At 35.3% G+C, this 17,019-nt stretch overlaps 1 protein-coding gene across 25 annotated transcripts in view; it reads right to left on the reverse strand.

Annotated features, from left to right (window-relative positions):
- Positions 1–17,019, reverse strand: part of SOX5 (SRY-box transcription factor 5) — a 1,010,478-nt gene that overhangs the window by 79,706 nt on the left and 913,753 nt on the right. For 21 of the 25 annotated variants that reach the window (XM_067008877.1, XM_059082188.2, XM_067008883.1 and 18 more), the window contains one exon: positions 1,587–1,733. The exons of the other annotated variants lie outside the window; for them this stretch is intronic. In XM_067008877.1, the coding sequence (XP_066864978.1) occupies positions 1,587–1,733 (147 nt within the window). The remainder of the gene's footprint in view (positions 1–1,586; positions 1,734–17,019) is intronic. 25 annotated transcript variants of the gene reach the window in all.

Below are 17,019 nucleotides of genomic sequence, written 5' to 3' on the forward strand. Positions count from 1 at the left end.
GCTGCGAGAGCTATTTATTTTCCTCAGTGTCAGCTGCACATGTAATACATTGAAACTGCTGGTCCATGGAGACACCAAAACATCACTGCTTTAAAATTTAATTATATTTAATAAATGTTATAATTATTACCAAGTTTTTAAAACATATGTTCTGCTGTGATCATGAAGAAAAGCAGACCAGGCTTTAGGTATACATCAAGCACAGAACACGCAAGGTCCATTACACAGCAGTGGCTTATCCATGTTTCCTAATATCACAGTAGTAAGTACAATGTTTTGCACTATATATTTGCACATGTTGCTGGTGAGGCCTAAGGTCCTTGTCCAGGTTCAGTTACAATTCCAAATGTATTTATCTCTTACTATATAAAAACAGACTTGGAGGTTTTGGGGAGATGGAGGCTGGAGGACACTTTCCCAACCCATCTCTTCTCTTTCCCAATTTCTACTCTGGATGAACACACTGACTGTGAAAAGCACCTGCCAGGACACTACGGAAGGAGTAAAAAAATTCTTGGACTGTTTTTTTCTTTTGCAATACTTTCTAATTTTTTTCCCTCTGTGTATTTTTTCAACCGTTGTGACTATTCTTAGCCTATTACTCTTTAGACATTTCAACATGAATTCATGAAATGAAGAGCAGAAGCAATTTTCTAGGTAATTCAGCAAAAGACAAAACAGTGTTATTTTGGGGGTAAATTAACTGTTATCAGTTTTCTACTTAATATTTTCTAATTGTTAGAAAATATGTGTGATTATTTCCCTGATTAACATCAGGAAAAATTATTTTATGGTTACTCTTTTTACTTTTTCCACAGAAAGTTTAATATATGCATATACTATCATCTAGGTAAGATCTTAAAAATCACAAAGAAATTCAAATTAATTTTTCTGCTTCTCTCTTCTTCTGAGCCAAGAAACAAATTACCTGAAACTCTCCTGATCCTTTTTACATTCTCTCAGGAAATGTTTCCTTAGCTCTAAAAACAGAACTATTTCTAAACAGTCTTACTTTTAACACTAGTATTATCTTCCTGTCTGTACATGATCATCTCACTGGCTGAATAATACATCGAAAATTGTGTCTATACTATACCTCATAATAAGTTATTGATATTTATATAAAATATTTTCTGTAGGTACTAATCATACTCATATATTAAGGTCTATTTCAGTTGCCCCTTCAGGAAACTTTTCCCAGATCTCTCACTGAAGGTAATAATCTCTTTGTCCTATTATAACTTCCAATGCATTTTATCTGTAACTCCTTCTAAGACTTTGTATCGTAGAGGATGGGTATCTATTTTATAAGACTGTAAAATTCTTGATGACACCACACCTATATTACAAATATTTGTGTCACTCACATTTCCTACTATAAATGCATGTTTGTTGAATAAACGAGTGACGAAATGTATGTATGCAAATTTATAGGGACACCTTCCTTACTGATCCTACTAGACTATTATTTCCTTGGAGATCTAGAGTTCAGCCCAGTTGCTGGCACATAATAGATATTCAATAAATATCACTGAATGAAAAGTACACTCTAAATGTCAAAACATGTATTTTCTTCAAAAGGGTACCTTGCTTTTGGGTGGTGGGCTGTTTGTGCTCTTGTCTGTGTGAATGCTGGTAGGAGATACAGCAGCACCAAGGTTGCCTTGGGGTATGCCTGGGAGCTTTCCTCCTGGAGATACCTGCATTGCAGCTAGCTGGGCAGCATATAACTGCTACAGAAGAAAGAGAGAGAGAGAGAGAGAGAGAGAGGGAGAGAGAGAGGGAGGGAGAGAGAAAAAAAAAAGGACTGAGTAATAAAATAAATGCGCCTCTCAGAAAATACCTATAATAAGATGTGGTATTTTTCCAATTGGGTATTTTTGTTTGTGCCCTGGAATATTTAAAGAAAGACACTGTCACCTCAACTTTCATGACTTACTTCTCAGGGGAGAAATGATAGATACGACACATAAGGAATTTCAGTTTCAGTATATACAGGGACTGAAAACAAGTAACAGCCATCCACATTTACTCTTTGTCAACATCAGTGGAGGAAAAGTATATCATACTATATGGTTAATACCTTTATTTTAACCATTTAAAAATTTACACGGTGTGTTACAAAAGAATGAAGCTTCATACACCAAGTAATTTTCTTACTATCCGTATGGGTTCAAGCCCTGTATATTTCCTTTCTTTGACTTGCTGAAAAGGGCACCTCTAACAATTTTTTCTGATTATTAGCTGTGTAGAAATACAAAAAAGCCACTGGGAGGGAATGGAAGGGGACTATTTGAAGAACATTATAGGGTCAGTCTACCTCAGTTGATAAAAGTTAACTGGATGCTTGCCAGAATGCCACTTTACTTCATGATATATAAACACAGACAAACTTGAGATAATCTTGAGGATTAGGGTTTTAAGGAATACTATCTAAAGCACACACTCTTCGACTAAGCCATCACATAGTAATTCTTATTAAATAACCAATAAAAACTCTTCATCAATTTAATAATAAGGGAAAATTTTACTTGATGATGATAGCCATATCATGTAGTATCTTAAAACACGGAGGTTGCTTTAGATTCAAATAGCCATATCAAATGTTTAGATTAATACTTTCATCTCCATTTAGCAGTTTGTGAAAATCTGATTGAAGCAATTATTTATATATACATATACAAATATTAATAAATAAATGTATAGATATACACACATATATATGTGTGTATATATATTTAAAATACAACCCAATTTCTCATTTCTCATTTGTCTTAAGATTTCATGGATGGCTTTTACAATGAAAGCTAGGACTTCCAAAATAAAAAGACTGATGTTAAAGAAAAAAGCTCTCAAGGAAAAGTGCTGTGAAACAGTTCTCTGGATTATCTTGGTTTTTCTCTGAAAGGGAAATTTCAAAGGCTGAAACTGCTCAGGATAAGCCAGAGACTCTGATAAGTGGGGTCTCTCTATAAACGAAATAATGAAAACTGAAGACTGGCATTTATATACATGAAAATACATTTACATTTTTCAGAGTTTCTAGATGCTTTGTTCTAAATGAAAACAGGACATTAACATTATTTTTAAAATTATAGCTTATTGTTTTACGTCAACTAATGCAAGATACATTCCAGACAAAAGAAACACCAGAGAAGTATATTTATACTATCAGTAATGACTGTCCCACCCCCCAAATTTTTTTTGCATGCATTAGAATTATGTTATTTCTTACCCCAGTCAATCAGAAAGAATAAGATTTAATTCATAAGTCTTTAATAGATTACATAAAAAGTAAAAGGATATGATGTCAAATATGATGAGTGGGAGTGTACCGTTTTCAAAGTATCAGAAATGATGCATTTCCCACACATGGGTTAAAAACCTGTGTCTTAAATTCTGCAAGTCACAAAGTAATTTCTTCCATCATCATCCTGAACTGTTTATGAAGCCATTAAGAAAATAACCAATAACCCAGGACATCACTTTGCAAATTAAAATTTTTCCAGTGTACTGAATTTTAAAATGTATGTATTTTAAAATACTGGCTGGATAACTATATTACATATTGTAAATTTCACATTGTATATTATATCCTTGTCTTTAAAAATGATTCCAGTGCCTATTATTCCTAGAAGGTAACAACACATATTTCTGGTTTAGTATACACAAAATATAAAATTGTTCCGTAATTACTAAAGATGACATGGGATATTTAAACCTCTGTAGCTAAAAGTAAAAATGTGAACAAAATAGTTATTCAAAATTTGAATTTGATTATTAAAAAATTATTTCAAAATATTGACTATTTGTATTAATTAGATAATTAAATAGATGGACCAGTCACTCATAAAAGGTAATTAAATGTTTAAACATAAATCACTACAGATTCACAACTTCCAAAGAAGTATTAGAACTACTATTGAAAATAGAAGTATAGGGCTTCCCTGGTGGCGCAGTGGTTGGGAGTCCGCCTGCCGATGCAGGGGACACGGGTTCGTGCCCCGGTCCGGGTAGGATCCCGCATGCGCGGATCGGCTGGGCCCGTGAGCCATGGTCGCTGAGCCTGCGCGTCCGGAGCCTGAGCTCCGCAACGGGAGAGGCCACAGCAGTGAGAGGCCCGCGTACCACAAAAAAAAAAAAAAAAAAAAAAAAAAAGAAGTATAAATATGTTCCCAAACACTTTAATGAATTTAAAGGTAGGAGTTGGTAAAAAAAATCATACATGTTCTTCCTTCATTCAAATAAATGCATTATTTTAACCTTTTAAATATGAAATTAAGGTTTACCTCAGTTAAATTATCCTAAAAAATTCCTTTGAGTAGAAAAGAAGATAAATTTGGAAAATATATGGGTCCATTTAAATACATATTTTTACTAGAACAGTATACTAGTAACTGGTATTTTTACAAAACACGGAGAGTTAAAGTAATTAATGATGAAAAAGTCATAATCTTATTACTCATTCATTATGGCTAACATTAAGTAGCACTTCATTCCCCCTAATCTCGCATATCCCCTTCCTCATATTTGGCTTTCTCTATGCAAAGGGCCGATATATAGACCCACTTTTCCCCAACTGTGATTAACTTTCCACTATTTCCAGATCATTACATTTCCCACCACATACATCTGATCTTCCTAGTTTGCCAAGGTTTGGAAGTAGGAAAGATCTATTTTCAATACATTTTAATTTGTGTCAAATATATGTGTTCCTTAAATTTACATTATATTACAGAGGCATAAAAAGGCCTCAAGTCTCAGAGAATCTAACATACTTTGGGTCTGCTCAAGTAAAATAAACCAGGAATTTTAATACTGCTGGCACCTAATTTGGCCATTCACAAGTTAAAACAAATTTTCAGTAGACTTAAAGAAGCTGACAGTGGTTTTCATACCTGGTTATATATCAAGGGTAGGCAACTTAAAAACTAAATGCTGCTGAGACTTATTTTAATTCAACCTTTCAAAAAATTAAATCCATTTGTCTATCCATTAAGATGTGTGCCGACTGATAGTAACACAAGAAAGCCTAGAGATGATTAGTATTTTATTTCACTTATTAAATGTTCTTAAAGCAGAATCAAGAATCATACAGGGATCTGTACTGAGGGAGGTCTATAATCTCAGAATCCCTGGCTGACCTTGCTGAGCGGGAAGAGGCATGACATCTGTGGGGACTGGAAAACCACCTGAAGTAACAAGCGTCCTGTGAACTACAGAACTCATTTACATATTATGTACATATATAATTATAGTCACTTGCAACTATATATAAATAAAAATGTTTAAACAAAAACTGGCTCACATTTTTCTTTAAAGGATAGTAGAGAAAACCCGGAGTCAAATATAAGGTGTATCATGATAAATGTACTTTTATGAAAAACAGTCAAGTTGTTCTTAACATCAGAAAGAAGTTGAGAGATCCTAAACATAAAAAGCTGAAGATTAAGGAGAACACTCAGGGCATGATGTTAACCAGACTAACAGAATAACACTTTTTTACCTTGAAGAATAATCTGACCCTTATCTTGAAACGGCTATGTTAGGGGTTTGGTTTGATCTCCCAAACTCCCCAACCCCACAGAGCATTAGGTTTTCTATTCTTTATATTACTTAAAATATTGCATTCTCATTCCCTTTCCCTTCCCCCATCCCTACACCTACTTCAGACAATGATTTTTTTTCTTTTTTAATGGAGACAATCACATACAATTAGGTTGGAATCTATTCATTGGTTACTTAGGGTCTTGGTGCTAATGTGCTCATAAGTATGTTTCTATATATCTATCTATACATATAAGTAACTCTCACTTTTGTCTCAAACTGTTCCATAAAACTACATCTTTGTCTCTTCAGCATTTTAAGCTCCTTCAAGGACCATTTCTACTTTTAGAGGGACAGTTAAAAGGAAGGCAAACCACAATTCTAACCCCAGCTCTGAGCTAGTGACCCTGGGTGACCAATCTGAACCACAATTCCTTAATCTGCAAATTCAGGCATAAATAAAACTGACCTTGCATGGTTGCTGTGAGAAATACATCACATACTGTGCCTAAAACACTCACTTGATCAATAAGTAACAGTTATAATTATTAACGGATTAATTATACCAAGTAAGAACTAGGTAATATTTACGTGCTAACCTCCTACCACAGACTCTGGACTGTGCTAGGTACAGTGGGGGACACAGAAAATGCATAAACATAGTTTCTTCCCTCAGTCAACACTGGTACACATGAAATATTGAGAATGTAAGTGTACTATATGTAACTATATGCCACTGTTAAAGGCATGACAAAAAAGGAAATGAACCAGTGCAGTCTGATATACTTTCCTTATAGAGGTGTAGCTAAGCTGAGCATAATAAAAGAGGTGGCATTCTGGAGGGAGCACAATCTAAAGGCAGGCACAGGAGCAGGAATGACCTGGCTGCTGCGAAGGGAACAGAGACGATGCTGTGGAACAGTAGGTGAGAGAGTAGGTGGTAAACAGGACAGTGACCTAATTGAGTGCAAACCTTGGGAAGGACAAAACAGTACTGGGTGCAGGCTAAGTTCAACTTACAGAAAATCGTGAAATATAAGCAAAACGGTTTAAACTTAATATGTAGGCAAGAGAAAGCCACTGAATGTTTGAGAGCAATATGTATATGTTTTAAGCTAAAATACATATATTGTTTTAGTTACGAGAAGATAAAGACAAGAGTAATATCAGTTATGAGGTTATCAAAATTTAGCGGCAGTAATGTGAATGATAGTTTGAGTTGAAGTAAGAGCTGTGAAAATGAAAAAGGAAAAAAAAAAGATTCCATGATCTGAGTGAAGAGTGCTAACACACTGCACAACCGCTTTAAATATTGTTTTTGCTAAATTAATTGTTTAAAATTATTTTATAAGTAGGATCATTTTCTCCAAATGAAATTTCATGTCAAACACTGATACATAGAAAAAAGAGGTGTACTATAACTATAAATGAATTTTACATATTTCAACATTTAATTAAATGAGACCAATGAGGTTGTTTTAACTATCCCAAGAATTTAAAGAGGTACAGGGCTGAAAGTTGAAGTCCTTTATCACATGTGGTGATCAAGAAAGCTCTCAGAAATAAGTAGTAGTCACTTCTAAACTCTCACCTAAGCAAACACATATAGACCTAAATCTTCAAAAAGAATGTTACAGAGCTAAAAACTCCCTTGTTAATAGCATCTTGAAGTTCAAATATATGTACAGAAATGGGAGGTGATTTTTTTTGTAAGTGTAGTGACTGAAATCTGGCAATAAAAGTTAATATGTCTACAATGTGTTGGCTGTTTTGATTAGAGATTTTAAAATGTGTGTGTTGTGGCTTATTATGATTTTAAAAGTTGATAAATGTATACTTCTAAAGCTTAAATCTAACCTGAGAGATTTATGTTAGATACGATATATATGAAAAGCATGTTTGTTTTTTTAAGGGCAGCGACAAGGAATAACATTTGTGAGGATAAAAATTCAGAAAGCAATTTCAAGGCTCCATAAGTGTTATCTTTATGGCTTAATTTCAGCTCCGTAATGTAACTTAAATGTGGAGTTTAAAGAGAAACTAATGTACTGAAGAAAATCTTTCAAAACATATCAGCATGTTTCAATGTGAATAAATTTGCTTTGCACATTATTTTTCATAATGTTTCTTCACAGAAAATGATCAGAGCAACTTGAGTTAAAACATGGACTTCTTGCTCTAATACTGTCAGCTCTTCTTTTTTGAGGTATTCAAGCATATTGCATGAAAAACACAATAGGCCTTAAATTTGCTGGATTCCAGAGCAAAAGTGCAAATAGAAACTCACATGCTAAATATATAAAAATTTACCATTTACAAATCTAGCTAATGATGTGTTTAATAAAATATGGTTCATTTTCCCATCTGGACAAACACACCTTCAAAATAGCTGGGTGCAAATGAATACCAAAATGAGATACCACTTCACAATCCGTTAGGACAGCTATTATCAAAAAACCTGAACATAACAATATTGGTGAGGATGTGGAGAAACTGGAACCTTTGAGCTTTTCTGCTGGGAATATAAAATGGTGTAACTACTTTTGGAAAACACTATGGCAATTCCTCAAAAAATGACACAGAATTACCATATGATCCAACAATCCCTCTTCTGGGTATATATTCCAAATAATTGAAAGCAGGACCTGGAACAGATATTTGTACACCCATGTTCACAGCAGCATTAGTCACAATAGCCAAAAGGTGGAAGAGATCCAAGTGTCCATCAAGGGGGGAATGGATAAGCAAAGTGTGTCATATACATACAGTGGAATATTATTCAGCCTTAAAAAGTAAGGGAATTCCGACAAATGCTACTACATGGATGAACCTTGAAGACACTATGCTAAGTGAAATAAGCCAATGATAAAAGACCGAATATTGTATGATTCCTCTTATATGATGCATCTAGAGCAGTCGCTTTTATAGAGACATAAAGAGCGGTTGTTCCCAGGAGCTGGGGGTCGGGTGGAGAGGCGGGAAGGGATGTAGGTACAGAATTTCAATTTGGGGAGATGAAAAAGTTCTGGAGATGGATGCTGATGATGTTTGCACAACAATGTGAATGTACTTAATGCCAATGAACTGTACATTTAAAAATGGTTAAGATGGCAAATTCTATGTCATGCGTATTTTCCCCTCCACACACAGAAATGATGTGGAGGGCAGATGTGAATTTCGATTCCTGCTCTCCTGGGTGTTTTAAGACTAGGCCCACAGCCTGGGCCCCTGCTCTTCTTACCCCCAGCTCCATTCAAGAGAAGATGAATGGTTTTGCCTTAGATGGGATACCTCTCTTGGCTGTGACTATCTTCTAAAGCGCTGCTAAGGTGGGGCCCAGCAGCAGCCCTGCTAGATAGGCGTCTTCAAGGAAGTTGCAAGAGAAAGTTAGAATGGAAAGATATTCCAGGTAAGTGAACATAACATGCAAAGTCATAAAGTTAACTTTTAAATCCACCAACAAAATATATTTAAGTATTTAAGGTTTTCCTATATACCGTAGAGGGAGCTTTTAAGAGAAACTTTCCTCTTCCCTTTTTAAAATAAAAGTACACACTCCTTTTACTTCCCCTAGGTTAGCTGTGAGGCTATCTTCTTTTGCAGTCAACACTATTGGAGCAGGGCTGGAGGAGACTGAAGAAAAAGAGATCTGGCTTCTTCCGTTTAGCATGTTTTTGAGGTTCCTCCATGTCGTAGCACGTATAAGTAGTCTGTTCCATTATATTGCTGAACGGTACTCATTTGTATTGATATACCATGTTTGTGTATCCATTTATCCAGTTGACGGACATTTTGTTTGTTTCCCATTTTAGGCTATTATGAATAGTCCTGCTATGAATGTTCCAGTACAAGTCTTTGTGTGTTTTCATTTCTCTTGGCTACCCGATTCCTAGGATTGGATTTTGCTAGGTCCTATGGTAAGTTAATGTTTACTTTTTTCAAGGTACTGCCAAACTTTCTAAAGTGGCTGAACCTTTCTGCATTCCCACTAGCAGTGTATTATCAATACTTGGTATTGTCTGTCTGATCATAACTATTCTAGTAGAAGTGAAGTGGTATCTCATTGTGGTTTTAATTTCCATTTCCCTGATGACATTGAGCGTCTTTTCATGTGCTCACTAGACATTTCTGTCTTCTTTGGTAAAATGTCTATTCCGATCTTTTGCTCTTTTAAGAAATTGGGTTATTATATTGTTGAGTTGTAAGAGTTCTGGACATCTGAATTCAATTTTAAAGAGTAAAACCTATCAGAGATACTGTGAGGGTCCAGTTTAACAGCAGTGTACAGCTTTTATCAAAAGGTCCATAATGATAAACAATATGACAATAATAAGTACCAGAAATAAACATATTTTCCTCTTATATAATTTTTATATACTTACATAATAATTTTTAAATTTTTTAATTTTCAAAAATCCTAGTAGAGAAGTACAGTACCGATTGTAAAGGACCATGCACTCTTTGTACCCATCAAGGAACACTAGCATATCAAAGTGAGCTCTGAGAGTTGGTGACTTTTTTTAACCACTAAGGGGACTGCTGGAAGAAATGGAGACTAGACAGAGTTGACAGCCAGCTCTAAAGTTTGAGACTCTTTGTCAAGTCCGTGTTGAGGGGGAAAGGCTTGGGGAAGGGAGTAGATGGTTAGAGCTCTCTTCTACCCTCCTTGGCGGGATGTAAGTGGGGTGGGGGTTGGAGGGAGTGAAGCATTTCGCCTGTTGCTTCCCCAGATCTCCCGGAGAACATGGGTAAAAGTGATTGGGAGAATCACAGGTGCCGGAGGAATTGGGGAGGCATTTGCATTGCAACTGAAGAGTTATTCTCAAGGGAGCAAAGGGAGTGACAGTCCGGGCATAGCAGGGACTGGAGTCACTTGGAGAAGCAAGTTCAAGTAAGTATACGCAATGTGGAAGATCCAAGATCTTGTGTATTTGGACACAATTCCTAAGGAAACTTGAGGAAAAGAAAGAAACATATCAAACCGAAAGAATAAGTAAATTCAGACTTAGTACAGATTTGTGGAAATGAAGGATAACTAATAGTATATCAATGGTGCATAATTTAAAAAACGAACCATCTGGAGCTGTTGGAATATGGGAGTTTCAATAGCAGGTTAAGCGAGGGAATGATTTGAGTGGATGAAGTCTCCGAAGGGCTGGATGGTCAGCAGACATACAGAGCTGAGTTCAGAATTGCAGGAAGACAAGCCACAAGGGGAAAACTACTGTCATCCACTTCAGAAAGGAATGTTTCGCCTTTAGAGAAAACTGGTGAGCCACTTGGAAAACCCGCCTGAGGAAATATAGGGCTGCCTGCTAGGGCCTCCAAGGCAGCAACTACTGCTATTAGGACCCACATCTCCTTAAATGCATCACTCCTGGGTGATATTCCTTGGAAAAGTTACAATACAAAAGTAAAATATTATGTCTGGCCATAGTGTGGTTTTACTTTTGAAAAGCTATAGCGAACACATGTACAAAAGCTATACTATCCATGTAAAGCTGCCATCACCAAATATTAATAATACATAGACAATCTTTATTATTTTATTCCAAATTCAGTCCCACTCAGTGTGATACTTGGAATACGGAGCTATCAAAGAGGGATGTAGTGTTGAGAGGGTGTGGAGATGGCATCCTGCTAAAAATTAAAGAATACATTTGAACTTATTTAAACCTGAAGACCTTTTTCACGGGTATGATGCTCTCATGCTGTTTCTGTCACACTGCAGATACTGAAGCATATAAATAAGAAACACTTCAAATGAAATAGATTTTAAAAGGCTTTCTTCATTTTATTATATACCAATAAACCTTGAATAGCTAGAAAAAAAACATTTTGACTTTTATAACTGAAGCAGTTCCTTAAAGAACCAGATATATTTGCGAGAGTCATGCAAGAAAACACCAATTGAGAGTTTCTCTCTCTTTCTCACTCCTTCCTCGTTTTTTTCTACTCCACAAGCCATCTTCATATACTGCACAGTAATCCATTACAATATGTTCCAACATCTGCCTCCCCATATGATGTATGACCTATTCGATTAACCCTTTTTATGCCACTCCAGACTTGCTGTTCATTACTGTGGGGGGATGAACACTGCAGCTATTCCTGAGGTCACCAAGCAGTAAGTACACCTCCACTTGGCAAGGTAAGGAGGACACTGGCTGGAAAGCTCTTCAAATCTTTTCTAGATTAGTGACTCTACTCCTATCTTTAATTAGTTTAACTTATGGGAATAAAACACTGCTGAAATTCCTTTCAAAGTAACAATAAGCACAGAAATGCTTGTTTACTGGGGAAAAAAATATTTCGCTACCAAGAATTCATTATTAAATACAGAAAAGCTGAGTATTATCAGAAAGAATTTTAAAGCAAACACTTATCTTTGGCTAAGTTCATAATTTTGAAATAATTGTTCGTGTTATCTCCACAGGCTGGGGGGGGGTGTATAATAGAAATCAAAACATTAAAAACACTGAGGATTTTAACGCAAAATAAAAAGAAAATGAGTGTTAGTTCGTATTAAATCAGACTATATATGTTATTTTGTATATTATAAAAAACAGACTCACTTCCAGAATGCATACTTGTTGAATGCCTAAAAATACTTGGCATATTTGGGAGAGGAAGTGCAATATCTATGATTTTCTCAGTGCCTATGATGTACCACCCACTTTGCTATCAGTCTTTATGCTATTTCAGGGATCACCATAACAATTCTGTGTGTTCAATGAGGAAAGTGAAAGCTCATAAATTGCCCAAGGTTAAGTAACTAGTGGTGTTAGAAGTCCGAGTATCCCTTCAAATTCTCTTTTCTATTACGTACCATACAAACTTACCCTCTGCGTAGCAATGTTACAAAGTGAAGGTGCTTTCCAAACTTCAACTTTACATTATGAATTCATCTCCCTCTACCCCACTGGGATTCCCCTACCTGCTGGCCACTGGTAATAAGGTTTTTCCTAAGCTCTGAGTCAAAGATAGTTTCCAGGACCAGGGGTTAAAGGCTTCAAGAGTAAAAAACTTCTTTAATCTCTAGCGACAGAACTCTACTTTCCCTGAAAAAAGCGCACAACCATTAAAGATTTTATTTTTCTTTAGCTGTTTTGTTGTACTGCTAGTACTAATAGCACATGTGATGGGTTAAATTTAAAAAGACTTCTTCTTATGGATTTCCCCCTTATGTTTTCCTTCATTTCTTTCTTTGTAAAACCATTAAGATTAAGGAAATATTGCATATTAATTAGTGTTGCTTATTTGAGTACATAACATTAAGATGAATTAATCTCAATTTCAAGAGAAACTGGATACAGAACGATAACAGCAGCAGCAAAAATAATCATAGTAGCTAGAGTTTACAGGAAGCTTACTGCGTACCAGGCCCGGGCCATATCTCTCCGAACCTTCTCAACAACCTTAGGAAATACGTTATTATTTTGTGGAGGAGGGCACTAAAGCACAGAGAAAGAAAACGTCCTTTGTCCGAAGCCACACAGGCGAGCTGAGGTTAAAATCCAAGCCTTTTAACAGAGTGTGTAACTCTTAACCTCTATGCCTTGTGAAACTCTTGTCCGGTCATTCTGATATAGTAGTAGGGTCTGGGGCTTTGGAGCAAAGAGGTGAACAAGCCTGGGGAGGGCAATTCTAATAGTGCTTCTGACACAGACTGGGCTCTTCTGATAGTAACTACATTACTGCAGATGCAGGATAGGAAGGAACTGAGAAGTAACGGAGGACATTTTCCCGAGCATTTCCATCCTCCTTCTTCCACTTGGCCACTGCCAGTAAATACTGTCTCGGTTTGGTTTTCTTCTCAACTCATGGTGCTGGGAACACATTTAAGAGAGAGCTATAATGGTCAGACAGGCCAGGAAAGGCTTCCCTATAAATATGATTAGTTAGAAATCAGAAGGATGAGATGATGTAACTACATACATGGGGCAGGAAGACGTATTGGCAGACGAAGCTTGTGGTAGAAGAGAACAAGACAAGTACAGGGCCTTGGAAGAAGGTCAGTGAGGCTCCAGTGTACTGTGAGAGGTGTTTGGAAAGGTAGATGGGAAGCTAGAACAGTTTAAAAAGAGGAATGATGTGACAAGATTTGCATTTCCACAACGTTAGTCTCGATATACAATAATATGAAGAACTGACAGGAAGGGTTTGGTTCACCTATAACCCACTATTACCTAGAATGATGTTGACCTAATCCCTTTTTTTACATGATTTAAAATTGATTCAAAATCAATTATAGAATAAATCTGGATATAAAATTTTCAACATTTTGAATCTCATCCTTATTTAAATATTTGCTCTTTTCTGTATAATTTATACTAAGAATTTAATTATATTTTAAAAACTGTATTTTGCTTCAATTCCTTGATTTTTCTAGACCATTTAAAAAAATATAAGAAAAACATATTTAAAATTGGCTACTATTTGCACTACCCAAATCACACATTACTCTTAAATCAATTAAAATAACAAAAATACACCTTGCACTTAGAGTGTATTTCGACTTTCATTAGCTCCTCTGATCACAAAAGGCTTCCTTTTCAATTGTGCAGGACATATTTCTCATATATCATCGAAGTAGTTCACAGAAATAATCAGTTGTAACTCCTGCTTTCCTGCCTTAAGTTGATTCATTCAATATTTATTTATTTGTGCACCTACTATGCACCAAGCACTATTCTAGACACTTATAACATATCAACGAACAGAGATCTCTGCCTTAATGAAAAGAATTTTAATGTTTTTGCCCAAGAAAAATTATAAGACTTAAATTTTCTGTTATATCTGTCCAGTAGTTATCTACTATTTCTCCATATGACACTATATATTACTTATGATTATTATAATTGCTAATTTATATATCACTGATTCTTAACATTTTAAAATATTGTCTTTGAAAGAACTGAAGTCATTCTTAAAAGTAATGATTGAGAGATACATGCTACAACATTGATGAGCCTTGAAAACATTGTACTAAGTGAAATCAGCCAGACACAAAAGGATGAATATTGTATGATTCACTTATATGAGGTACACAGAGTAGGCAAATGCATAGAGACAGAAAGTGGAATAGAAGTTACCAGGGGCTGAGGCGAGGCGGGGGGGAATGGGGAATATGGGGTGTTATTATTTAATGGGTACAGAGTTTCCATTTAATGGATAAAAAGTTCTGGAAATAAATATTGGTGGTGGGTATACAACACTGTGAAGGAATTTAACGTTACTGAATTGTATACTTAAAAATGGTTAAAATGATAAATTTTATTGTTCTGCATATTTTACCACAATTAAAAAGTACATGATTAAGCGGGCAACAGAAAAAAATTGTTATAATCCAGTACCACATTAACCTTCATTTCTTTAAAACAATTTTTCTCCTAATTTGTTCACATGTGTTGGTTCATCTTGTAAATTAACTGAAGAGAACAGATTTAAATGGGGGAAGGAATATTATTTTAAAGTAAAAGGAGATTGGAAATATTACATCCTTCTAAAAAATACTTACTAAAAATCACCCTAGGCTTTGGGAAACAAATATAAAGTACGAAGAAAAAGCACCTGATTCTAAATCAACCAAATCCAGTAATGCCCCTTTCAAATTAATGGCTGCTCTGAAACAGCAGCTACGAGATCGTGTCGACCCTTTACCGACTTTGCAAAAAGCACAGTATTTGCCAGTCCTACTGTAAAAGATAGTTCTCTCTTCACTTTCCCCACCTACTCTAAAGCTAGCTTCTTTTTCATATCCAGATGACTGTTTATGAGCTCAGTCCTGTTTCAACTGTCACTCTTTACATCAAGGAAAGATAGATGGGACACACCAACCCCAACCTAAATGACCTTTGGATGTGACAAGAGTTTTAGGTCAGCCTTGCTAAATGGAGGCCTTGGTGTATCGAGACATGCCTTGGGGTGAAATTTACAGTGAATTTATTATCTCCCAATGCCCTTTGGACTGCTTCCCACCATCAAACACCATGGCAGCACTTGGAACAGGAAGAAATACATTAACTGGAATCTGATCGTTTTAAAAGGTTACAGCTGCCCAAATATAATTTAATTTCATACTTGCCCTTTGAGGGTTTGGTGTATATTTTCATTTTATGACTGCAAATGATAAAGCTCTTAAGATTCCAGGCAATAAAAAGAGGAAAAAAAAAGTATTTTAAGGGTTAGAAGTCTATTCAGTTCACACTCAATGAATGAAGTGACAAATTAGCTTTTTTTTTTAAAAAAAAATCTAACATTTCTCTTTTTTATCTGGACCATCTTTTATTCCTGTTCTGATCCTACACTTCGACGTTTGGTTGAAATCAATATGTGAACACCAGCCTCGGATCTCAGCCAGCTTGAAAATTAAAAGGATGATTTAAAAAAATGAAGATAAAGTCAATCTGATTTAAAGTGAAAATAGTTTAGTATAGGAAACATAAATTTTTCATTAGTGTTTCCTCTCACATAATTGGGAAGATTTTCCCATTAAAGTATATCAACATCAAATTGACTTACCATTGATCCAGTACTTTTCAAGTATATCACACTTTCCACAAACTTTAATGAATGATTCACAAAACCCTCTATAAACACCACATCACAGCCTTATCAATTTAATTAGTAAATATTATTACTATTATTTTATCAACAGAGAATAAGAGATATGGGGTTACTAATGCAATAGAATTAATCAGAAAAAAGTCAGACAAAAAATTCAGATAAAATCACCTATAATTTATTATTTTAAGACATCAAAACAAAACAAAACAAAACCCAACTCTTACTCTTTCCCTTTAACTCAATATACTTCACCAGAGACTTAACGGTTTTTTAAATATCAATCCAACAGAGTTTGAGGCAACACAGTATTTTGGATTCACTGTTTGTAATGAGAAAAGCCACACTGGTCAAAGGCAACTTGAAACTGTGTGTGTGCAAATATGCATTCGTTCATCATTCTCTAGTTTAGTCAACAAATATCTCTTGAAAGATACTGAGCTAGTTCCTGTGAAGCTTACACTTTAAAAAGATTTTTCATATTATTTTAAGAGGGTACTCCTAATATATGAACAGCAAAGAAACACTCAGCATTTAAGTATTATAAAACTTAAACAGATAATTATAAATATTAATATTTTTATTAGTGAATTTTAATTTCATGTGGACACGTCACTGTTTCAAAAGTATTTTGCATAGCATTTAATCTGCATAATAATCCAGTGGGGCAGGTATTAATATCGCCATTTACAGATTATGAAAATGTAGTCTAGCAAAGTTAAGGAACCTGCCCCGGGTAGCAAATCTAGTGGTTACTGCGACTGAAATGCTCTGGATGGTAATGGGAAACAGTACTTATTCTTTTACTCATTTGTTCATTTATCCCTCTTTCAGTCAACAAATATTAATTAAAGGGCCACCTGAAGTGAGAAAAATGAAAAGGCAAACATTATCCAGGAATCAATT

The sequence above is a fragment of the Kogia breviceps genome, chromosome 12, assembly GCF_026419965.1.
Source record: "Kogia breviceps isolate mKogBre1 chromosome 12, mKogBre1 haplotype 1, whole genome shotgun sequence".
NCBI lineage: Eukaryota > Metazoa > Chordata > Mammalia > Artiodactyla > Physeteridae > Kogia > Kogia breviceps.